Source organism: Notolepis coatsorum (genome assembly GCF_963971535.1).
Source record: "Notolepis coatsorum genome assembly, chromosome: 3".
Taxonomy (NCBI): domain Eukaryota; kingdom Metazoa; phylum Chordata; class Actinopteri; order Aulopiformes; family Paralepididae; genus Notolepis; species Notolepis coatsorum.
The window spans coordinates 44,873,215-44,898,388 of NC_140167.1; the positions used below are offsets into that span (position 1 = coordinate 44,873,215).

The 25,174-nt window shown below is 46.3% G+C and overlaps 1 protein-coding gene across 1 annotated transcript in view; it reads left to right on the plus strand.

Moving 5' to 3' along the window:
- Nucleotides 1-9,111: 9,111 nt before the first annotated feature.
- The window catches only part of LOC311225324 (snake venom 5'-nucleotidase-like), a 98,769-nt gene continuing 82,706 nt past the window's right edge, over nt 9,112-25,174 (plus strand). Inside the window, 2 exon segments of the mRNA XM_084310558.1 lie at nt 9,112-9,629; nt 9,825-10,047. Coding sequence (XP_084166684.1) covers nt 9,282-9,629; nt 9,825-10,047 — 571 coding nt within the window. The 5' untranslated portion in view covers nt 9,112-9,281.

Here is a 25,174-nt window from a genome sequence, read left to right on the forward strand (position 1 = left end):
TTATGATCTGGCAACATATTTTGGCTAAATATGCCTTGTTTTATAATTGTGTATACAGAAACAATTCCGTTGCTTTTGTTGATAATATTCATTAATTTCATTGATAACATAGTGCTGTAATTTCATTTTCTAATAAATATGCATGATCAAGTTCAACAACGTGTGCTTTTATTTTGGTATTCCTTATGTCCACGTTCTTAACACTTTGACGACCGATGGGCTTAGTCTAATTAGTGGCTAGAGGACCGGGGAATGTAAACAAACATGTGGGTTTTCTAACAGCTATATCTATACTTTATAGTGTTGCTATCTGTCCATTCTCATTGTCAATTGAGTGCATAAACCGTCCCTTAAGAATGGCTTAAAGAAAAAAAAAATCCATCGGTAGGTTGTCATTTTATAGCGCCGTGAATATAAGCTTTATCGCAGATTTCGTATCATCTATTTTCTGGAAAGCTAGTTATAGAGCTAAAGGCTACTAACGTTATATTCAACGGCATTTCCGTTGTATATATGCTAATGAAATAACATAAACTGCTTATGATCCGGACTATCCCAGAGCATCTATGGATGAAACGGGGGCGGCGGGGAACGTCGATTAGTATTATTGATTACCAATAGAGTGTCCGTGTAAGTAGCCACATTCACAGATCGATTGCTTGCGAAGCTCCGATCCGGCTATAAATTAGGTGATAAATGTCTTACCGTCAGCCCGTGTGATACCCGGCAGCATTTCCCCGTTATCGATCGGCATCTGGTAGATTGATATGTCCATTGGTTGATGATAAATCCCCTTATTCCATGGTGAAATCTCCGCTTCGAAAACGTGATACACGGTGCACGCTGTTGGTTTGTGATCAGAGTAATATGATACTCCGTTGGAGGGTAAAGAAAAATTCCATTCGCCCACAATGATACTGCAGTGGAGCGATGGCGCCCCTAAGAGGATCTGGCCGGTATTGCATGTTGCCGATTCCACAGAGGCGGGTAGATCTGCAGAGTCGATCTGGGATCTTGATCCGGTTATTAATATGGAATAAAACAATAACAACTTGCCACGGCTATATACGTGCCTCTGGTCCACAACGCATGGCACCGAAACACGTATTTATACGTGGCCGGTCCCCATTGTGTTAATAGTATTGCACAGGCATTGCGATCACTCTTTAAATTGTTTGTATATTATTATGTTTTTATATTATTATCCTCCTAATAATGTGTGTATTGTTGCGTGTCTCATTGCTGTTGTTGTTGTGTGTTTCACTAGCACCCATAGGTCTGCACCGTAATTTCGTTGTACCTGTACAATGACAATAAAGATAATTCATTCATTCATATATATTTTCACGACATTCAATTGCTTTTGCGTAAAGGGGTGACGTTCGATTTTCCAACCACAGAATTGATTGATTGATTGAAAACTTTATTAAGTGGAGGGAATTTGGCTGGAAGAACCTAGTAAGGTTTTTATCACCCCATGGCAAAAAAAACATCAGGGGACCGGGGGGAAATGCTGGCGATCCTGTGGGCTAAACGAAGCCAATCATTCACATATATTCTGGGAATGCCAAACCCTGGTACCATACTGGCAAGAGATACATAAGAACCTAGAAGCCATTTTTGAGATTGACATCCCCTTCAAATTTGACACCCTATACCTAGGAAATATTCCCTATGAAAAATGGGACTTCAATGACAACAAATTGATAATGATGCTTCTGATAGCAAGCAAGAAAGCTATCACAAGAAGATGGTTAAAACCAGAGGCACCCACAGTAGATGATTGGATAGACGTAACTCATGACATCTACATAATGGAAAAGATGTCATTTTCAATAGAAATTCAGCAGGAGAAGTTCTACCGGATCTGGTCGAAATGGACAGAGTATGTCAAACACACACGATCTGACTTCTGCTAAAAGTAATGTAACAGATCCTCCCCAGGAACAGCCGCTAGCCTGTCTGATATGTTGTATTATTGTTTTATGTCCCGTCTTATGTCTGACCCTATGTGATGTCCCCCTTTTTTTGGGGGTCTTAGTTTTATTTTGTTTTATTTTGTCTTTGTTTTTATTGTTGAGTCTTATTTTTGTTTGTTTGTTTATTTTTTATTTTATCTTTTGTTTTCTTCTTCTCTCCTATCTTTTTGTCACCTCCCCCCCTTCCCTTTCCCTCTTTTTTCCCTTTTTCTCTCTTTCTCCCCTCTTTCCTCTCCAACTTCTGCTCATTCAAATACTGCGGCATGGTCATGCTGGACCTACAAAAGGCCTTTGACACGGTCAATCACTCCATTCTGATTGACAAGCTAAAAGCAATTGGTTTTGATAGTTTATCAGTGAGCTGGATGCAATCCTACCTTGAGGGGAGGGAACAGATGGTGGAGGTAAACGGTACCCTACCCCCCCCCCCTCACAGTGAGCTGTGGTGTTCCACAAGGAAGCATACTAGGACCGCTACTGTTCCTAATTTATGCAAATGACATGTCGTCAGCTTGTGACTGCAACTTGTTCCTGTTTGCGGACGACTCAGCCCTGCTGGTCTCTGACAAGAACAAGTTACAGGTTGAAAAAACCCTCAGCTCGGAACTAGGCAGAATCTGCATATGGCTAGCTGATAACAAACTATCATTACACATGGGCAAAACAGAGTCCATTCTCTTCGGTTCAAATAACAAACTCAGCAAGACCGACGGCTTCTCAGTTACAGTGGGTGACAATATTGTCACAAGGAAAGATGAAATTACCTACCTGGGTTCCATCCTAGAGGCTAATCTCTCCTGTGACAAAATGGCATCCAATGTAATAAAAAAAGTCAACCAACGAACTCGATTCTTGTACCGGATCTCCTCTCTGGTAAACAAGAATACCCTGAAGACTCTGGCAGGAGCACTCATTCAGGGGGACTACGACTATGCTTGCACCTCATGGTACCAAAGCACCTCAAAGGCGCTAAAAACAAAATTACAAACATCTCAAAACAAACTGGTCAGACTACTGCTTGACCTTACTCCTAGAACCCACCTCACCCCTGCCCACTTTGACAACCTAGGATGGCTTAGAGTAGACGACAGAGTACAGCAACTTGCAATGGGCCTGGTCTACAAGATACACTACACGACCAAGGTACCCATGTACATGTCAAAATACTTCCCAAAGGTCAGTGAATACCACGATCACAACACCAGAGGGAGCTCCACAAATCATGTTAAACCCAGATTCGGCTCAAATAAGGGACTAAACACGTTTCGCAATTATGCCACATCAATGTGGAACGCCCTACCCAAAGCTGTAAAGGAATGTGGATCACTACCCACTTTCAAAACCTCTCTCAAGGGACACCTACGGGAGACTGCAATTCAACACTGGCCCCTGTAAATATCCTAACCCAACCCCCTCCAATGTACAGTCATTTACCTAGCATGGTTTTGTCAATAGTCCAATGTACAATTTTGTTTGTTTGTACAGTGTCTCCCCCCCCCCCCCCCCTCAATGTACAGTTTTGCTTGTTTATACAGTGTGCCCCCCCCCCCCCAACCACCTCCAATGTAGATTACCCAGTATGGTTGTCAATATCCCAGTGTACCCAACCCCCCCCACCCAACCTCCTCCAATGTACAGTTTCTACATCAAATGTATATACTCCCTTTTCCCGACTCCTTCTGTATCACAGTACTGTATTTGCAAATCTGGTATGTCATAAATGTATAGATGTAGCAGTACTGACTATCTGTATGTCATGTATGTCATATATGTCCTGATGAATTGAAAATGGGGGACCCTGATGTAAACAAGACGAAAGTCTTTCTCTGGTCTGCATCCCCTTAACAATTGTGTGTATTGAGCTGTACTGTATTGTACCCATTCTGCAATCTGTTAATAACGTTTTCAATCAATCAATCAATCAATTCTAAGTTACCTGATGTGTACCAAAAAATGTATCTAGTGGCCATCGCCCACTGGTAAAATAAAAAATTTCTAAAAAAAAGATGAAAACTTTATTAACAGATTGCAGAATGGGTACAATACAGTACAGCTCAATACACACAATTGTTAAGGGGATGCAGACCAGAGAAAGACTTTCGTCTTGTTTACATCAGGGTCCCCCATTTTCAATTCATCAGGACATAATGACATACATGACATACAGATAGACAGTACTGCTACATCTATACATTTATGACATACCAGATTTGCAAATACAGTACTGTTTGTGATACAAAAAGAGTCCAGAAAAGAGAGTATATACATTTGATGTAAAAACTGTACATTGGAGGAGGTTGGGTAGGTGGGGTGGGGTTGGGTGGGGGGGGGGGGCTGTACATTGGAGGTGGTTGGGTGGGTGGGGGGGTTGGGTAGGAGGGGTGGGGGGGGGAACACTGTACAACTGTACAAGCAAAACTGTACATTGGAATATTGACAAAACCATACTTGGTCATTTACTATACATTGGAGGGGGTTGGGTTAGGACATTTACAGGGACCAGTTTCGAATTGCAGTCTCCCGTAGGTGTTCTTTGAGAGTGGTTTTGAAAGTGGGTAGTGATTCACATTCCTTTACAGCTTTGGGTAGGGCATTCCACATTGATGTGGCATAATTGCGAAACGTGTTTAGTCCCTTGTTTGAGCCGAATCAGGGTTTAACATGATTTGTGGAGCTCCCTCTGGTGTTGTGATCGTGGTATTCACTGACCTTTGGGAAGTATTTTGACATGTACATGGGTACCTTGGTCGTGTAGTCTATCTTGTAGACCAGAAGGTTAGTCACACTTCAGAAATACCAATGTCGGTAGGGTGACCAGACGTCACGCATTGCGCGTGATTGTACAGCATTTCTGTCTCTTTTCACGCGTCACGCAAATTGAGACCATGTCCTGCATGATTGGTTGTCATCCGCGCTAACGTTCCCCCCCCCCCCCCCCCAGCCAATGTGAAGAACCTCTATGTGTCGCGTAATGTTACTAGTATCTGACCGCGAGTGACAACGCATCCTGGGCATCCAGGCGACATGACAACAAGTCCCAACGCTGTTGCGCGCGGAGGATCCGTTTCACAAGCCTGGCGCAACGAACCCAGGCAACTAGACAAGGGATACCAATAGTATCCAGCTGCAGAAAGGGAGAGCAAGACGCTCTCAGCACCCATACGTGCTCCTCCCACTAAGACACTCTCAGGACCCTCGCTCCCATTGGCTGATTTGGGTCACGTGACCATCCCACCCAATGGCTGAATTGGAGTATTGCACCGTGCGGGATTGATTGATTGAAAACTTTATTAAGAGATTGTAGAATGGGTACAGTGATCGTCACAGGCCCGGATTGATTGATTGAAAACTTTATTAACAGATTGCAGAATGGGTACAGTGACCGTCACAGGCCCGGATTGATTGATTGATTGATTGAAAACTTTATTAACAGATTGCAGAATGGGTACAGTGACCGTCACAGGCCCGGATTGATTGATTGAAAACTTTATTAACAGATTGTAGAATGGGTACAGTGACCGTCACAGGCCCGGATTGATTGATTGATTGATTTTTCGGTTGGTTGTTGGTGTTTTGGTTTAGCCTGCTGCACTGCTGCTATAGCTCTTATCTCTCTCTCTCTCCTGCAGGGGAAGGAGTCCAGAGTACCTGGGCACCGGATACCCGTCCCCCAGCTGTTGGAACAGCTTCATACCGCCTTCTGTCTGGCCTGCAGTGCTGAACCTTCTGAGTGACTCCTCCTGCCCACCATCCACTTCAATGTTAGCGTTAGCGTTTTTCGGCCTATTTATGAATAGTTTTCAAATAAACTTGTTAGTCAAAAGTCAAAGTCAGCTTTATTGTCACCTGCAAGATATACAGAGAAATTAAATTGCATTTCCCCCTTCCCACAGTCAGTGTATATAAAGAACAAGATCTAATATGAACATAAAGTAACATATATAGTACACTATAAACATAAAGTAACATAGTACACTATAAACATAAAGTAACATATGGACAGTATACAGGACTATAAACAATGTAGACAGTAGCTAAAAAAAAGAGAATGTATGAGTGAATGTAAATAGAGGTAAACGAGAACTTAGTGCAGCAGTGGTACATAGTAAGTATGAATAATAAATAATGTCAGTAAAATACAATAATACAATAATGGCAGTAAAGTGGCAGTGAGATGATGGATATGGCAGTAAACTAATATTATGTACACTAAATAAATAAACTAATTAATGGCAGTAAAGTAAAGTGGCAGTGTGTGTCTCCACACACACTGCCACTTTACTTTGTGTGTCAGTGGGGGTTAGTCCAGAGTCTGTGGGCAGCAGAGTAAGAGAGAGGGGGGAGATTCAGATTCAGATTCCTTTATTGAGCCATTTGTGTAAAAACACATTGGTAATTGTTGCAGCAATACAGTGTATGCATTTTCTTTTCTTTTTTCACAGTAAATTACACCAACACAGACACATGACAAGAAACGAAACAGTGCAGTGGGGGATTAATCAATAAATACATATATATATATAAAGTGAAGAGTGCAGAGTTCCAGTACGAACTAGTGCAGTGCAGTTAGTGTCATTGTGCCAGTGTCACTTGGGGGCAGAGGGGGGGGGGGGGGACCTGAGGCATTGATTAGCCTGGCGGCTGAGGGGAAGAAGCTCATGTCTGTGTCAAGCTTTTAGGCGGGCATTAGGGGGCCGGGCCCGCCCACTGAGTCAGCTGTGCCCACCCTGGTAAAAAAATTAAATAAAAAAGAAATGTCAATCAAAGTCAACTATCCAAATCCTTAGTCGGGGACAGCCCTAGTGGGCACTGATGTCAACAACAACACTACTGAAGCTAGCACGGCACTCTGTGATAATTCGTTTTCTACCCTCAAGAATGTCTTTACAGAACATCGCCTTAGTATGCTTCATCGACGCATCGGGCAGTGTTTTAAGAAGATTTCACTCTGTCCCCAAACACTGCTTGCCTCTCTACTTATGATGGTGAGTAGCCTGTGGAGGAATTTTGTTTGCTTTTTTATGCACCTTATTATTGTCAGTTCAGTTCAGTTTGTCAGTGAATTCAGAAGTGTTGAATAAATGGAGACTTTTCAAAGATATAGAATAGAATAGAAATGTTTTATCCTGAGGGAAATTTGACACTGAAAATCACTCAACATTAAACATTTGGACAGAACAAGTCACAAATAACAACAAAACAAATGGCCTAAGAATAGAATAAAATTAAATAGAATAAAAATAGAATAAAATATACAGTAAATAAATACAGTAAAAATATACTGAAGTCTACAGTAGGTGTAATATTGCACAGTGCTGTTTAAAAAGTAAGAGTCCAGGAAGATGGTAATTGTCACTCTGTGCTCAGTGATGCAGTGAGGCACAGTGATGCATTGTATAGTCTGATGGCTGTCGGAATGAAGGACTTCCTGTGCCGTTCAGTGCTGCATTTAGGTAGTGTGAGCCTATAACATGCTCCTCCTGTCAGCCAAGTCTGTGTATAGTGGGTGGGAGGGGTTTTCCCTGATGGCCTGGAGCTTAGCAAGGTTCCTCCTCTCCGCCACCCTCGCTAGAGTCCAGGTCCACCCCAACCACGCTACTGGCCTTCTTGACCATCTTATCCAGCCTGTTTGTGTCCCCTGCTCTCAGTCCGCTGCCCCAGCAGGTCTGTTATATATATCCGTTCAGTCTGTTTTTGTATAAGTGAAAGTTCTTAACACTTTAAGTGCCGAAAGACGTGTTTAGGCGTCCTTCCCCGCCATGCTCAAGTTGCCGAAGACGCCGTAACTCGTCTTTGATATCAATATTTCAAAAATCTGTGATCGGATTCATATTTCCCATCCGCTGGCCTGAGACCCACCGAAAAAGCCCCACTGAACCCTCTAGCGGTTCAAGAGCGCCATCTGGTGGCCGATCGGCACAATCGCCAAACAAGAAGTTACTTGGACGATGTGCTGTACTTCCGGGCACTCGGTATAGGTCCCGGCACTCTAGCTCGTCACAATACATAGCGATCCGTTGCCAATAACTCGATAAACAACATGATTTGGACGTATATACCATTATACAACCTGGAAATGGACCGGGTATTTCAACATCCCATAATAGGAAAATGTATACTCCACGCTCATCGCCCAACGGCGCGAGGAAGATACGGTAAGATTCAGCGTTATTTTTCAATGTCTTCTATACTAACTGATCTGATGAACATATGACCCACATTAGATGAATGGTATAACGCTGCCCACGGAATTATAAACGCCCCCTCGGCCATCCGGTCAACATCAGATGACGTGTAGTAACTTCTAGAACCATGTCCAGTTGGAATTTTTTATATCGCGCCGATTGCCATCAAACTGTATTTCATCATCAATATAATGCATTTGGGGCTATAGATCACGTTCTGGAGAAAGCTGCAGAAAGAGATGAAAACATACTTATACATTAGACCATACTTTATTTAGTATGAATATGTGAATGAAAAAGTTTAACGTTGCTTCACCCTGAACATTACATATAGGACATTGAATGGGCCCTAATAATGGCAATCTAGCAATATAATCTAAAAAGTTATAGCCCTGCAAAGAAGGGGAACTTCTCCATAGACAAATAGAGCTGGCAACCCATGCATGGTCATGAATTTAACCTCCGGCAGTTAAAGTGTTAAGAGAGAGAGAAATTAGATTTTTCAATTGCCTCTCTGCTGGTTAGTTCAGCACCGTGGGCAGCGCCAAGCAAGCCACAGCGCCGCTGTCCCAGCTGAAACGTATGGGAACCCGTGTTGAAAAACCATTGTGCCCCCCCCAAGAACATTTTATGCCCCCCCACTAATTTGTTTCTGCAGCCTGGTCTGGATAAGACTGGGGGTCCAGACCTATAATCATAAGTGATTGTAAGTCTGGGTGGTCATTTTATTTATTTTTAGTACTTAACACCCATTAGAGAAAAAAAATTAATAAGGGAAAAACATATTAGACTTGGTCATTTTAATGAGGACAGTGGCGGATGAGCCTTGAAGGAGGCGACAGGGACAGTCCACCAAAAAAAGGGGAGGGGGCTGCACTGGGGGGGGGGTCTGTCCCACATTGTCCCTCACAAACATACCCTTTGTCCCACTTTGGTTTATTGGGATCTGGTCACCCTAAATGTCGGGTATAATTTAACTAGCACATCCTTGTTGTACAACTTTCTTCCTATGAAGTTTAGGCTTACGGACCGCCCGGACATGTGATAGAAACCTCTAGAGACCCAGATCGTTGAAACTTGATGCCGCTGGTGCGCTTTTACGCACAGGCTCAGCAAAATGACTGTCTGGACGTCTCTGCGCGCACGCCTGGCCTCGCTCACCGTCTTACTGCTTTTGAACCACTTCGACAACAACGCCTCGACGTTTGAAGTGACACTGCTTCACACAAACGACAACCACGCTCGGATCGAAGAGACTAACGTAGACTCGGGGAAATGCCGCGAAGGTGGCACTTGCTTCGCCGGGGTGGCCAGGAGGTTTACCAAAATAACCGAGATCCGGAGAACGGAGCAGAATGTGTTGTTACTGGACGCGGGAGACCAGTTTCAGGGAAGTGTCTGGTTTAATTACTACAAAGGTGCGGAGGCGGCGCACTTCATGAACAGACTTGGTTATGACGCCATGGTAAGTGCACTTATGGCAACTATTTAAACTGTTGACTGTTTCAATGCAGGATACTTGTGGTTTAAGTCGTATCACTTTAAGTTGAAGAGCTTCCTAATTAGCCCGCGTGTGTGCGTGCTAGAGAGAGGTGGATAGCCGATAACTTGTGTGACACAATCAACTGAGATATTTGTATGCATTTCCTTCGTTTTGCAGGCATTTGGAAACCATGAGTTTGACAACGGAGTGGAGGGTCTCATCAAACCTTTCCTCCAGGAGATTAACTGCACTGTGCTGGGTGCCAATATCAAAGCAGACACTAGTTTGGCCTCTAAAATTAGTGGATACTATCAACCATACGCAGTCTTTGTCGTGGGCTCTGAAAACGTGGCTGTGGTTGGATACACCACCGCAGAGACGCCAGTTCTGTCACAACCAGGTAAAATATGTGCGCTACTGTATAGGCCTGCACACTATTGGAAAACAACATTTTGCAACATGGGAAAGAAAATACAGGAGCGCCATAATTTCACCATATATGCAGCTTTTAACTTCCAATAGCTCCATTGGGAAGAATGAATCGCTCTAGCACGGATTATGGTGATTCTGGAGAGAAATTAGGCCGTTGACTCACCATGACACCATTGTATTAAAATAATGCTCATCAACCAGGCTAAAGTCCATGTGATGCTGATAATGCATGTTGCAGCTTACCCTAAAATAAGGGCAGGGCTCATCTATGTGGGTGGAAGAAGGGTGGCGTCTAGAAGAGATCCAGGAGATTAGACAGTTTATCCAGAAGCATATCATTACTTGGAATTATGTCCTTAACATCCTTCACAAAACAAACATTGTGTCATTCATGATGTCACTATTGCATTTGCACATCAATGCTGAAACGATTATGGAGCCCTACTCTATTATACATTGTTATTCCAAGTTATAATAATATTACAGGCAGGACAAAAAGATAAGAGTAGAATAATAGAGTAGAACACAAGTGAAATGGCAATATATTCCTTAATAATATACACTAATATAATACGAATGTGACTTGGGGGATATAGTACGCCCAACGCTTATAGCTTATCCGCAACAGTAAGTGACTTCCGGGGTAGGCCTGATTGGCCCCGACAGGCACGTGACGCGCAACTTTCTCTGCCGCGCGGCACGCTCCGCGGAGCGGCAGAGCTTGCGGAATGATGTAACCGTCCAAATCCGCTATGACTTTCATTCGGCGCTTCAGCTCACCTCGCAGAGCAGCGGTCCTGCGATCCTGCGGTCCGTTGTTGACGAGTTCGAATCCCATCGAATTTATTTTTTTTAACGTGATTTTTTTTTTAACGTGTATTCTTTCGCCGGTTAAGGTTAGGCATGGTTAAGGTTAAGGTTAAGGTTAGGCATTGTTTCGGAGTTGGTTAAGGTTAGAACGGTTAAGTTTAGGCGCTGTTAAGGAGCTGGTTAAGGTTAGAGTTTGTGTTAGAGAATGGCAATATTCTTTCTATGGTTAAGGTTAGGCATGGTTAAGGTTAAGGTTAAGGTTAGGCATTGTTTCGGAGTTGGTTAAGGTTAGAACGGTTAAGTTTAGGCGCTGTTAAGGAGCTGGTTAAGGTTAGAGTTTGTGTTAGAGAATGGCAATAGACAGCCTATTTCCGCGCGACAGCTCTCAGCAGCCTCGTTGCGCGTCCTGAGTTTGCCGCGTCACGTGCCTGTCGGGGCCAATCAGGCCTACCCCGGAAGTCACTTACTGTTGCGGAACAGTTACACGCATCCCCAACACCTCAGTCAAACACGACTACGCCACCTTGGGAATTTCATAATCTCAAGGACAACATTGGTTAATTTGTATAGACGAGGCAGAGAAAAGATTTCCAAGTCAAAATAAATGTTCAGTTTATTTAAAATATATTAAAATCAGCAAGCTGGAAAAGTGAGAAAAGGTTATTAAGACAATTGTATTTTATAAAAATGCTTCCCTCTGGGGTAATTACCTGAGCCTGTAGGCCTAACCCGACTGCATCCAGCAAATATCACACCAGGCTACAGACAAACATTACATCAGAACAAAAGGACAGTTGGTTTGAGATAGACATCACTGGTGTACTGAATTGTAGTCTACTTGTGTACAGAGCAAAAGGACAGTTGGTTGAGTCAGTTACATCACTGGTGTACTGAACTCTGCCTAAAAACACAGTTCAAACGATAAGGGCACTACCTTGGAGCATGAGGCATTCAACTCACAAACAGTGCATATTGGAGATATAATGTTGTTTGCAATGTTTGCTGGAGCCACTTCATCCACAACAGCGTACCCCGGTCAGAGAGTGGACACAAGAGTCAAGAGAACAGTCCTTTTGTATTTTTATTTAGGATTCTGTTGTTGAGTGAGGTGGTGGTATTCCAGAGTGGGTTTCATCCAGGTTGTAAGGCTGGATGAAAGTGAGAGATTGAGTGAGTGATTTCCATCCAGGTTGTAAGGCTGGATGGAATAAAACAAGGAATTATAATACATAGTACATAATACATAATTAGCAGAGGTAAAGGTAATATGCATCATGCACTATACACTGCCGGCATTAGGCCGCTAGGTGACCCATATGCATGACCACGGCTAGTCGCTACCCCGTGCCATGCGGCCAACCGAGCCAACGCCAGTGCTGACATGCCAATGGAAATATGCCATATAGCATAGCCAGCTGGCTAGCATTAGCTCAATTAGCGGCACAGACCAAACACAACACAAAGCAGCAAACCCCAAGCCATAATCATACACATAAATCACAGCATCCCAACAACACACAATGCAGGCTACATATGACCAGGGGTGCAGTGCTGGGCAAACGCGGTCAAACGGCGTTTGGCCTTCGTCACTGAGGCTGAAGTGCGCGCATCCTATTATTATGCAAAGTCTAGGTGATAAAATGACTGGTCGCGCCACTTATCACCTAGACTTTGCATAATAATAGGATACCGACAACCAAATACAAGCCCTGTAGGTGTGGTGGGGGGTTGCTTGATCTCCCGACTTCACTGGAAGGATGAGACAAGGTGTATCATCTGTTTTGTGCACAACAGAGGGAACATGTATGAGTGCACGGGAGCGCGCTTGCGCGGGCGTTTGGCCTTCGCCCATATTACGACTGCACCCCTGCATATGACCTTTAACTAGCATAAACCACAGGCATTACATTGGAGGCTGGTGATAACTTACTTCGTCAAGGACGCACTCTGTCTGCAATGGAAACACAGGTGCCGGCAATTCACCACCTGTACCAGACTAAGGACCCTTGGGCTGTCCGGAGAGATGCCTGACTAGGAACAAGAATACCCCCTGGGCTGTCCAAAGTAATGCCTGAATGGAAATAATAATACACAGTATGAAAAATAGTGGGGAATTTACAACAGTGCATGTGTAACCAGAAACACTTGATAAAAACAGCACAACAATATGCTTTACAGACCTGAGTTGAGCTGAATTTGGAAACCCTTCTGAGGAGAATGGAACATACTGGGTGAAGTTGGTCAAGGTTTTGGGCACCTTGACATGATTGAAATCACCCCTGATAATGACTAATGAGGTCACTCGCCTGCACTGCCACTGCACTCGGTGGAATGTACACAGTGACCATGATAGCATGTGTTAGCTCTCGTGGTAGATAGTATGGTCTCTAACGTGAGAGTCAGATCCAATGTAGCCTAGCAGGAGATAGCTTCCCTGAAAACACTATGCATTTGTTCTCCAGGCTAACCATTGCATGTCGCGGCACTTCTGGAGCAGCTAACGGTATCTTACATGAGGGCTGATCCCTTATGATAAATGGAGAGAAGAAGGCGGAAAAGTTGTTTGTTTTGAGAATTTCTCTCTCGCCCGTCGAAATGAATTGCACGGTCGGCTATTTTGGATGCATTATTACCGATACAAACATTACAAAAACATGTGTAAAACACAAATTTCCCGTGGGATTGTTATCAACTTTGGACCTGTACTAGTACCAAGACTTCAGGCTATGGAACCTGTTGTGAACGGCCAGATTAAACCGAATATATATATTTATTATATATATATATTTAATTGTATTTGTATATTCTCTAATATTCCCTGATATCCCTTGTATATTCCTTGTACAATATGCATTGAATATCCATTCTAGCCTACTGAACATCCCGTAATAGTCTCCATTCTACTATTGGTCGAGACCTTGGTGCCAGGCTGCCATACCCCCCAGACCCAGTTCAAACGTACCGCTCAACATGTACGAACAAGTCCTAGTTCCGCGTAGGAATCTGGCTACCGCACCACTAACGGTACTATTTGTTCATAGTGCGTATATATACTGCGCTACTAAAGTAGGACTTCCTTTTTAGTCCAGTTTCTTACCCTCCAATAGAGTGACAGACGTAAAGCCTCCCCGCGACGCCACGTGTGGGAGTAAGGCCAAGTTCGGCCTACCATCGGTATTGAGACATCGTGTATATTAATATTTGAATAGTCATATTTGGCACTATATCGTCGAGTTGGACGTAGTCTATTAAGCTAATAATAGTCTATTCATATGTAGTGCTTCGTGCGGTGAGAATACTATCGTAGTCAGTACCCCATCGTTTCGGGCAGAGAACTGGCTGCTTATCCAGGGTGGCCGACCCCATGTGAGGCTGCACCCGAGGAGCCCCAGAGCCGACGAGCGAGTGGACCTGCATACCGGATTATTCTACCGACGACAGCCCGCCTTCCCAGGCACGGATTATGCTTTGTATACAGTGATTATTCTATGGATAAAGACCAACACTGCCGTGTGTTGGAAACCCCCCCCCCGGAGAGGACGACAGGTGAGGAGACGCTCTACACGACGAGGTCGCTTCACGTCTCTCCATCGTGGACCGGAGGAAGCCGGCCCACAGAGAGTCCAACTGCTTTCATCTGTGGATCGAGGATCGCTGAGGCACCGAGCCGCACAACCGTGGGTTCTCCCAGGATACCCTCGGCCAGACGGATACAGCCAGACTCTACCCCCCCCCCCCCTTCTCCAGTTGTCTTACAAGCGACCGGAATTCCCCCCTAGTGTATCCAGTTCTATAATCATTAAAGTATCATTGCTATTATTCCTTAAATATTCCAGGTTGTATATTTACCGCCTGCGCCACCAGAGATTGGACGTTCTCTATTGATATACCAACGAATACTCATTTGCCATAAAAGTGCATCCTATTTCAAATCATAAATGTAATTAAGTGATTGCTCTACATACCTTTTGCTATGTATTAATTATTATTAAACGCAGACTTTCGACTTGGTACATTTGTGTTGGATCGTTTCATCTACGTGGGAGTGTTTACCATAATTATTTATGCCTAGTACTGGGTGGCCAGAGTCTAAAGTACAAGAGGTAGTGGTAGTAAGTATCATATCTAACAATACAGTCAGGGAATTGTACCCCTCAGTTACAATTGGTCCTTCGAGCCGGAGGGTAATTAGTGTAATATTAATATAGTGTTATTAATATTGAAATGGCCTATGATGAACACTCCACGAAACGATCCTCCTAACCAACGCCCGCAGCGCGAACGACGGCTCCCTCAGTACTTAGAGGCTTACGCTGTCAGTCAACAACCTAGTCTTCTACTAACAGTAAACGCGGTAAAACTAGAAAGTAAAAGTATGTCTAACCCCAACGCCCAGACTACCCCGACCATAGAGGCCCCTACGGGTTCTAATGTAACTGACCAAGTTCACGGTGGGGACCAGTGGGAACCAGACATGACTTCACACCCCGCCAGTACTGAAGAAGTAGTCCCCGATGAGTCCCGGGAGGAATACAACGCTACCGAGAGAGAACTCGGCACGGAAGAAGACGGGGAGAGCACCGTGGAGATAGAGCTCCAAGGCTCCGCAAGGAGTACCCCGAGGGAAGGCTCCCCTATACAACCGCCTTCTCCCAGCGAGGCAGAGAGGACCCTACAGCAGGCCTTCCTCATCAGCCTGAACGCCGCTGCTGAACGCGACCGACTGCAGATCCAGCAGCGGAGCGAAGAAGAGCATATACGTCTAGAAATAAGACTCATTCAGAGGGAAGAGAATGTGGCCCGAGACCGAGCAGACAGCCAGCGAGCAGCTGCTGGTGCTCTACGGGACGCAGAGCGCGACAGACAGCAAGCGCAACTAATAGAACAGCTGATCAGACGGACAACACCCTCTCCCTCCGCCAGAGGCTCCAGGAACTCGTCTAGACACACCTCCAGGGCGGCATCCCCTAGCCGAGTAAACAACCCTGAACTTGACCAACAGACGAGGTCTATACCCCCCACAGACCACCTCCCCCCACCGGTCCAAGCGAGACCTAGCAACCGGGAAGGAGCAGCATATCCTGTGGAGAGGCTAAACCAGAGACTACAAGCACTGGATGACCTAACTGAAGACGAAGAGGAAGAGGAGGAGAACCACGCCCGACGACAGCACAGTACTCTACCGGACCAGGAGGTCCGGTACAGCCCAGGCTATACTCCCGCGGAGCTGCGCTACAGACCCCCGACTCTATACCCGGGTGAGCACGACGCACGACCCGCACCGAGGAACAGCACCTGGACAAGCGGGCCATGGTACACTGCCGGTACCAGCCCATACCAAGGAGCGGGAGGAGACTCGCCTAGGAGGCCTCTCCCCCAACGCTCGCCGATGTATCCACAGTCAGCGTCATACATTGGCACGCCTATGGTACCCGACTTCACCCAAGAGAACCGGGCCCAGTATACAGAACTCCGCATGTGTCTGGAGACCATGTTGGTGGATGTATTGGATGAACGCCATAAATACGCCATCCTACTGAAGCACTTAAAGGTACCCCGCGCACATAATATAGCGCTCGCCTACGCGACTTCCACCACCCCATACACAGCAGCGCTGGTAGCATTGGACCAGAGGTATGGGCGCATATGGGATTACGTGATCCAGGAGATCCGACACATCGACCGCTTACCCCCAGCAATAGACAATCGAGCACTGGACGACCTGTCCATCAGAGTGCAGTCCCTGGTAGGGATGTTGGGAGCGCAGAGAGAGAAGGGGAGGCATGAACTTTACGCCAACTCAAATGTGGAAAGGATCTTGGAGAAGCTGCCGCCCGCTCGACAGGAGCGTTTTAGGCGGCAGAGAGACCACCGAGACCCGAATGGCCCCGAACCGAACCTCCTCGATCTAGCAGACTTCCTGGCGAGAGAAGTCAGCAGCCTACGGCTAGATACATTCGGACGGAGCACCCCTGGCTCCAGAGAAGGAACCAGACGACTAAATGATGGAAGAAGATCGGTGACTGTGATGCACCAATCGGAGTCAGTACCGAGCAGCAGGAGCCACAGTACCCCCTCCAGAACGGAGAAGTGGAAGATAGTGTGCCCCTACTGTGAGAAAGAACACTGGCTAGCGCAATGTGACTCCTTCCCCAAGCTGAACGCGGAGGAAGCAAGTCAATGGATAAAGTCCAACAAGCGCTGTTTTCGCTGTGCGCGCTCACACATGGCAGCCGAATGCCGCTTAAAGAAAAGGTGCACCAAGTGCGATGGAGCCCATCTGGACATACTTCACGACAGTAACAGACGGCGCCCTTCACCCGCACCATCCAGCAGCAAAGCGAGCGTCATGTACATCGATCCCGCCAGCAGCAGTGGAGCCCGAGTACTCCTAAAAGTAGTGCGTGTGACACTAAGCTACCAGAATAAAGTCCTGGACACTTACGCCGTCCTCGATGACGGGTCAGATAAGACCCTTCTGCTCGCCTCCGCTGCGGCCCAGCTAGGGCTGCGGGGAAGCGAAACCCAAATGACAATTCGGACAATAAGACGAGATTTGAAGACGATAAAGGGCGAGAATGTCTCATTCTCTATCGCAGCAAGCGGCCAGCCTGAGCGACGGTACCAGATTACAGACGCTTTCACCAGCCAAGAAATAGGACTGGCGCGGTACACATACCCCGTCGCCAAGCTGATGGAGAAATATGCACATCTGCGCAAGTTACCGATCCCGCTCATAGACAATGCTATGCCGACCCTGTTGATAGGCTCCGACCATGCAGACCTCATTGTCCCGATAGACCGGGTTCATACCGGACCCCGAGGCTGTCCTGCAGCAGTCGAGACCCGTTTGGGATGGACTCTCCAAGGCCCGCTCGCCAAATCTCTCAACCGAAGTACCGCCACTAGATGTCTCCACTCCCGAGTCACAGAGGGAGAAACCGCACTCCTGCAACACGTAGAGCGGTTATGGACCTTGGAACAAATGCCCTTTAAGAACGGAAAGAAAGACATTCGCTCTAAAGATGACATTTACGCCATTCACCTCCTCGAGACAGGGACCAAGAGAGTCCCGGTCAACGGCGTGTTGAGATACGCCACGCCACTCCTGCGGCGAGAAGGAATGCCTACTTTCCACGCCAAGACAGACGCCACAGAACGGTACCTGCTGAACACGGAGCGGCGCTTAGCCAAGAACCCCGCCCAAGAGAGTGTATACCGCGCTGAGATTGAGAAGCTCATCACAGCGGGACACGTCACAAAGATGGACATTAAAGAGGCTGACCAGACCACTGAATCGTGGTACGTGCCTCACCACAAGGTCCATCACAACGGTAAAGACCGCATAGTATTTAACTGCAGCTACCAGATCGGATCCCAAAATCTGAATAAAGAGTTACTGCCCGGTCCCACACTCGGCCCCTCCCTACTCGGCGTTCTACTCCGCTTCCGCCAGGAAAAGGTGGCCATCAGCGGGGACATTAAAGGAATGTTCCTGCAGGTGAGATTAGTAGAGGAGGACAAGCCCCTGTTACGGTTCCTATGGAGAGAGAAGCCAGGAGATGAGCACCCAGCCATCTACCAATGGGAAGTCCTCCCCTTCGGAACGACGTGCAGCCCCTGCTGTGCTACATTTGCACTACAGAAACATGTAGCAGAGGACCCAGCAGCGGACGAAGAGGTCCGACACAGCGTAAAGAACAGCTTCTACGTAGACAACTGTCTACAAAGCCTTTCAACCCAGGAAGAAGCCGAGGCTCTCCTGATTAAACTCCGCGCCTCATTGATCAAAGGCGGCTTTGATCTCAGGCAGTGGGCCAGCAGCGATCCGCAAGTACTGCGCAGCCTCTCCTCCGAGGACAAGGCAGACAGCAGCGAGACCTGGATGGCTACAATCCCGGGAGAAGCCCAGGAGATGACCCTGGGATTGGTGTGGCGATTCAAAACAGATTCGCTTCACTACAGACACAAGCCCCTGACTACGGAGCAGGGAAGGCCGGCGGCGGCGCCGACCACCAGACGGAGTGTGTACACAACACTCGCCCGACAATATGACCCGCTAGGATGTATTCTACTGTACACCACCAGGGCAAAAATGATTGTACGAGCATTGTGGGACAAGGACCAGGGCTGGGACGACCCCATTCCCGCACAACTTGCATCCACCTGGAGAGAGTGGGAGATGGAGCTCCACTCACTCCCAGGCGTTAATATGCGCCGAAGCTACTTCCCACCCACGGTGAGGCCAGAGACATGTAAAATGGACTTACACGTCTTCAGTGACGCCTCAGAGGTCGCATACGGATCAGTAGCCTACTTGCGGGCCCAAGAAGAGGGGGGAGAGATCTACACAGCATTTGTCCTCGCCCGCTCGAGAATAGCCCCACGCAAGCAACAATCTATCCCACGCCTAGAGCTCTGCGCAGCCCTAGCCGGAGCGCACCTAGCCACGCTCATCCAACGTGAGCTCACCATACCGGTGTCTAGAACAATCCTGTGGTCAGATTCCACGACAGTACTCGCCTGGATCAAATCGGACTCATGCAAGTACAAAGTCTTCGTGGGAGTCAGAGTCACCGAGATTCAAGACTTAACCGAAGAGTTAACCGGAGAAACAGAGTGGCGCTACGTTGATACAAAACAGAACCCAGCTGACGTCATCACCCGGGGAATGCCCCTAGATGACCTCACCCGTCGCAATGTCTACAGTGACGGCCCAGCATTCCTAAAGCTCCCGGAAGGAGAGTGGCCCACGCCTATCCCGAGGGAAGCCAGTCAGGAGGAGGCTGAGAATAAGAAGCCTGTGTTCTGTGGATTGAGCACTGTTATCTCCGCAGACCCCAACATAGATGATTGCACTACCATAGAGAGTGCACAACAAAGGACATTCCTACTGCACTACCTACCGTCTCTACAGACCCGCCAGAAGTGGGTAAAGGAGAGAGACAATTTGACAGAAGGAACAGTCGTCATGATTATTGATCAATCACTGCCCAGAGCTATGTGGCCGGCCGGCCGCGTAAGCAAAGTGATCACCGGTGCCGACGGCAAGGTCCGAGCAGCTGAAGTGCTTGTCCAGGGTCGCACTTACACCCGTCCCGTGGCGAGGCTCATAGAACTGCCCCGACTCCCAGACACAATCGATGATGACCATGACCCTATAACCCTATGACTTTGTGAAGTTGACTGACCCCTACAGCAAACCCTTATGTGTAAATAGACAACGCGATTAATCTGTCTCTGCTTAATTGATTAGGTCTGGGACCAATCAGGGGGTGGCTGTTGTGAAGGGCCAGATTAAACCGAATATATATATTTATATTTAATTGTATTTGTATATTCTCTAATATTCCCTGATATCCCTTGTATATTCCTTGTACAATATGCATTGAATATCCATTCTAGCCTACTGAACATCCCGTAATAGTCTCCATTCTACTATTGGTCGAGACCTTGGTGCCAGGCTGCCATACCCCCCAGACCCAGTTCAAACGTACCGCTCAACATGTACGAACAAGTCCTAGTTCCGCGTAGGAATCTGGCTACCGCACCACTAACGGTACTATTTGTTCATAGTGCGTATATATACTGCGCTACTAAAGTAGGACTTCCTTTTTAGTCCAGTTTCTTACCCTCCAATAGAGTGACAGACGTAAAGCCTCCCCGCGACGCCACGTGTGGGAGTAAGGCCAAGTTCGGCCTACCATCGGTATTGAGACATCGTGTATATTAATATTTGAATAGTCATATTTGGCACTATATCGTCGAGTTGGACGTAGTCTATTAAGCTAATAATAGTCTATTCATATGTAGTGCTTCGTGCGGTGAGAATACTATCGTAGTCAGTACCCCATCGTTTCGGGCAGAGAACTGGCTGCTTATCCAGGGTGGCCAACCCCATGTGAGGCTGCACCCGAGGAGCCCCAGAGTCGACGAGCGAGTGGACCTGCATACCGGATTATTCTACCGACGACAGCCCGCCTTCCCAGGCACGGATTATGCTTTGTATACAGTGATTATTCTATGGATAAAGACCAACACTGCCGTGTGTTGGAAACCCCCCCCCCGGAGAGGACGACAGGTGAGGAGACGCTCTACACGACGAGGTCGCTTCACGTCTCTCCATCGTGGACCGGAGGAAGCCGGCCCACAGAGAGTCCAACTGCTTTCATCTGTGGATCGAGGATCGCTGAGGCACCGAGCCGCACAACCGTGGGTTCTCCCAGGATACCCTCGGCCAGACGGATACAGCCAGACTCTACCCCCCCCCCCTTCTCCAGTTGTCTTACAAGCGACCGGAATTCCCCCCTAGTGTATCCAGTTCTATAATCATTAAAGTATCATTGCTATTATTCCTTAAATATTCCAGGTTGTATATTTACCGCCTGCGCCACCAGAGATTGGACGTTCTCTATTGATATACCAACGAATACTCATTTGCCATAAAAGTGCATCCTATTTCAAATCATAAATGTAATTAAGTGATTGCTCTACATACCTTTTGCTATGTATTAATTATTATTAAACGCAGACTTTCGACTTGGTACATTTGTGTTGGATCGTTTCATCTACGTGGGAGTGTTTACCATAATTATTTATGCCTAGTACTGGGTGGCCAGAGTCTAAAGTACAAGAGGTAGTGGTAGTAAGTATCATATCTAACAATACAGTCAGGGAATTGTACCCCTCAGTTACAGAACCGTTGTGTTTTCCTGCTCCTACCTCTCAAAAACAGGCATATGTTTGCAAGTAAACAAAGATGTGAGTAAACAAAACTTTCAGTGTGTTTCAAACCTCTGTATCTCTATTCTATTTAAATCTTTCAAAAAATTTCTTATGTACCAGTTGCTATTGCATGTACATATTTGTGTTTTATTACACGTATATGTTCATACTATACCAACTATTTTGCCTGTTTTATTCTCCACCCATCGATCATCCATAGCAACACTACTATCACTGACATCCAAGAAGGGGGACCCCCCCTTGAACGGCCCTTCTAAGGGCCCTTTCTCACTCACTGCTCTGGGTCGAATCAGACCCGGCTCGCATCAGAAAAGGGTGTGTCTGTCTGAGTGAGAACGCTGTCCCCCGTCCCCGCCCCCGCTGATTCGTCCCCGGGGGCGCTGAACCTGGGCCGGTGAAATAGGTGGTCTCAGGTGCGCACTAGTGGGGGCGGGGGGCGTGACACACACAACTCCTCATCCATCACCCTCAACATAGGGGCCCCCCAGGGCTGTGTTCTGAGTCCCCTCCTCTACTCCCTGTACACACACGACTGTGTGGCTCAGCGGAGTAGCAATACAATCGTCAAATTTGCTGACGACACAGTGGTGGTGGGCCTGATCTCTGCCAACGACGAGAGGGCCTACCTGGAAGAGGTCAAGGTCCTGGCGGGATGGTGCCAGGAAAACAGCCTCTCCCTGAACGTCAGCAAAACAAAGGAGATGATTGTGGACTTCAGGAGGTCGGGGGTCAAGGACTACAGCCCCCTCAGCATCGACGGGGCACCGGTTGAGAGAGTCAACAGCTTCAAGTACCTCGGAGCCCACATATCCGAGGACTTGAAATGGACCATACACATTAACAGTGTGGTGAAGAAGGCACGACAATGCCTCTACTTCCTCAGGCGCCTAAGGAAGTTCCAAGTCAGCCAGAAGATCCTTAAGAACTTCTACTCATGTACAATAGAGAGCATCTTGACCGGCAACATCACCTCCTGGTTTGGGAATAGCACTGCAAAAGACCAAAGCAGACTACAAAGAGTGACACGTTCAGCCGAACGCACAATTGGAGGGGGGCTCCCCACCCTCCAGAACATTTACAACAAGCGTTGCAAGGGGAAGGCTAAGAGAATTATTAAGGACTCGAGCCACCCGAACAACTGCCTCTTTGAACTGCTGCCGTCAGGCAAGCGACACAGGAGTCTCAAGGCGAGCACAGAAAGACTCAGAAGTAGCTTCTATCCCCAGGCCATCAGGCTGCTAAACGAACAATGAATGAACACTACACAACAACAACCACCAAACACACATAGCACACACATCCACACGCACACACTCACTTTAAACAAACACACTGTAGCACCCACTACACACACTTTATAGCACACACCCACTTTAAACAAACACACTGTAGCACCCACTCCCCACACTTTATATTTATGGATGAAGGATTGCACTACAACTCGTACACCTTACTGTAAATTGTACCTAAAATTGTACCTCATCCCATTTCTGCTTTGCACTAGATAGTACTGTACATTAGTACACTGCATAGTATTGTGTATTGTATATTATATGGTAACTCAGAACATTGTACATATGTCTATACCGAACAACTGTGACCTCATTCTTCTTCTAAATTCATGCTATATTATGTTATTATGTTATTTGATACTATCTTGTCTAGCACAGTCTCTGGAGCGTAACAGTAAGAAGCATTTTGTATGAAAGTATTCTGTACTTCTGTATGACAACTATTAAAGAACTTGAGAACTTGAGAACTGATGTGGAGCCTCACAGCTCAGTGGATGAAAACATGAAGCCACGTTACAAAGCACAAAGCGCAACACTTCCCTGGCTCGCATTAGGCCTGGCAATTTTGTTTGTCATTGCTATGTCTATAAATTTTTCGAATGCATTTATTTCTATTAGACCAGTGGTGCCCAACCAGTCGGCCGTGGTCGACCAGTAGATCAATGACATGCAATATAATTGCCACAAGCGATGGGATAATGTTAGCTTCTGAACAGGCTAAGCTAACTAGCGTTAGCCGTTAGCTTAGCGTTAGCCATTAGCCATTGCTGTCTACTATACTTTCTTGTTCGAATGCATTTATTTCTATTAGACCAGTGGTGCCCAACCAGTCGGCCGTGGTCGACCAGTAGATCAATGACATTCAATATAATCGATGCGAGCAATGTTACTAGTAAAAGGTTAAGCTAACTAGCGTTAGCCGTTAGCTTAGCGTTATTGTTAACCCTGCAAAACGATCAAAAGCGGACTCTACAACAGAGTTCCATTCGTGAGAAAAGGGGGGTGGGTTATATTGACAAGGCTTGACAACAGAGGTTCAAATATAACTTCATATTTATTAGTTATTTGTTTCTTTATATCAGCATCCAGTCTCCAGTCTCCGTGTTAACACTTCCTGTGTTTACATTTCGAGCGTGACATCATCGACTACGGCAAGCTTACAAGCTCAAAACGCAAACCGTAAACCGTAAACAAAACCCAGAGCGCACCAAGACTGAAGTGTGTACACAAACTAGAGGGGGGAGAGGGGGGGGGGAGTTCGGCACGGAACTCGGAATGAGGACGGCACGGAGCTGATTCGACCCCGATGTTGAGTGAGAAAGCCCCCTAAGGTTTCTCTCCTCCACATTGCCTGTGGTGCTTTCCTATTGCTAGGTTTTTAGTGCGTTTTTTCTTACCTTCGCTGGGGTATGGAGTGTTGTTTTGGATTTCATGATGGGTTTTTTTGTTCTTGACTTGTTTAAAGAAGACTTGTCCAGCCCATGGGGACATTAATGTGTGATTGCGGGCTCTACAAATACATTTGATTTGATTTGATTAGATTTATTACATAAGCACTCAGAGTGATTCTTCCTGTTGTGGAAGAAAGTTCAGAATGTTTCCTTTCAAAAGAGACCAGATGCATGTGCTATAAGTGGTTCAAGAATAAATTACAAATTACTTTGGGTATGCAATCGTCAGGCGTTTTATGCAAAACTAGCCCCATTCTTGCATGATGGATAAGAGGTTAAACATCCAGCAATCAGAATATAACTATGCCCCAGGGCTTTTCCAGTGATGGAAAGTAACTAAGTATTTCTACTCAAGTACTGTACTTAAGTACAATTTCAAGGTACCTCCACTTTACTTGAGTATTGGAATTTTAGAGAATTTATGTACTGTTAATCCACAACATTTCAAAGGAAATATTGTACTTTTTACTAGAATATATGAAGATAATAGTCTTTCAAATCTGAAGCCTGGCAATTTACAAGATGATGTAATCAGCAGCATAACTGGACCATCCGAAACTGGCCCCTGTAAATGTCCTAACCCAACCCCCTCCAATGTACAGTAAATGTCCTAACCCAATAATACATGAGACCCTCTTCTTGGGACCAAGTAAGGTTTCGTCGATAATCCAATGTACAGTTACCCCCCACCCCTCAGTCCACCTCTTGACCGTGTCCCTAATCTGATCGAACGGTTTGAGGTTTAGTGAGAATCACGTGAATGGCTTAGGAGGAGTATAGGGACCAAAAGCTGTTT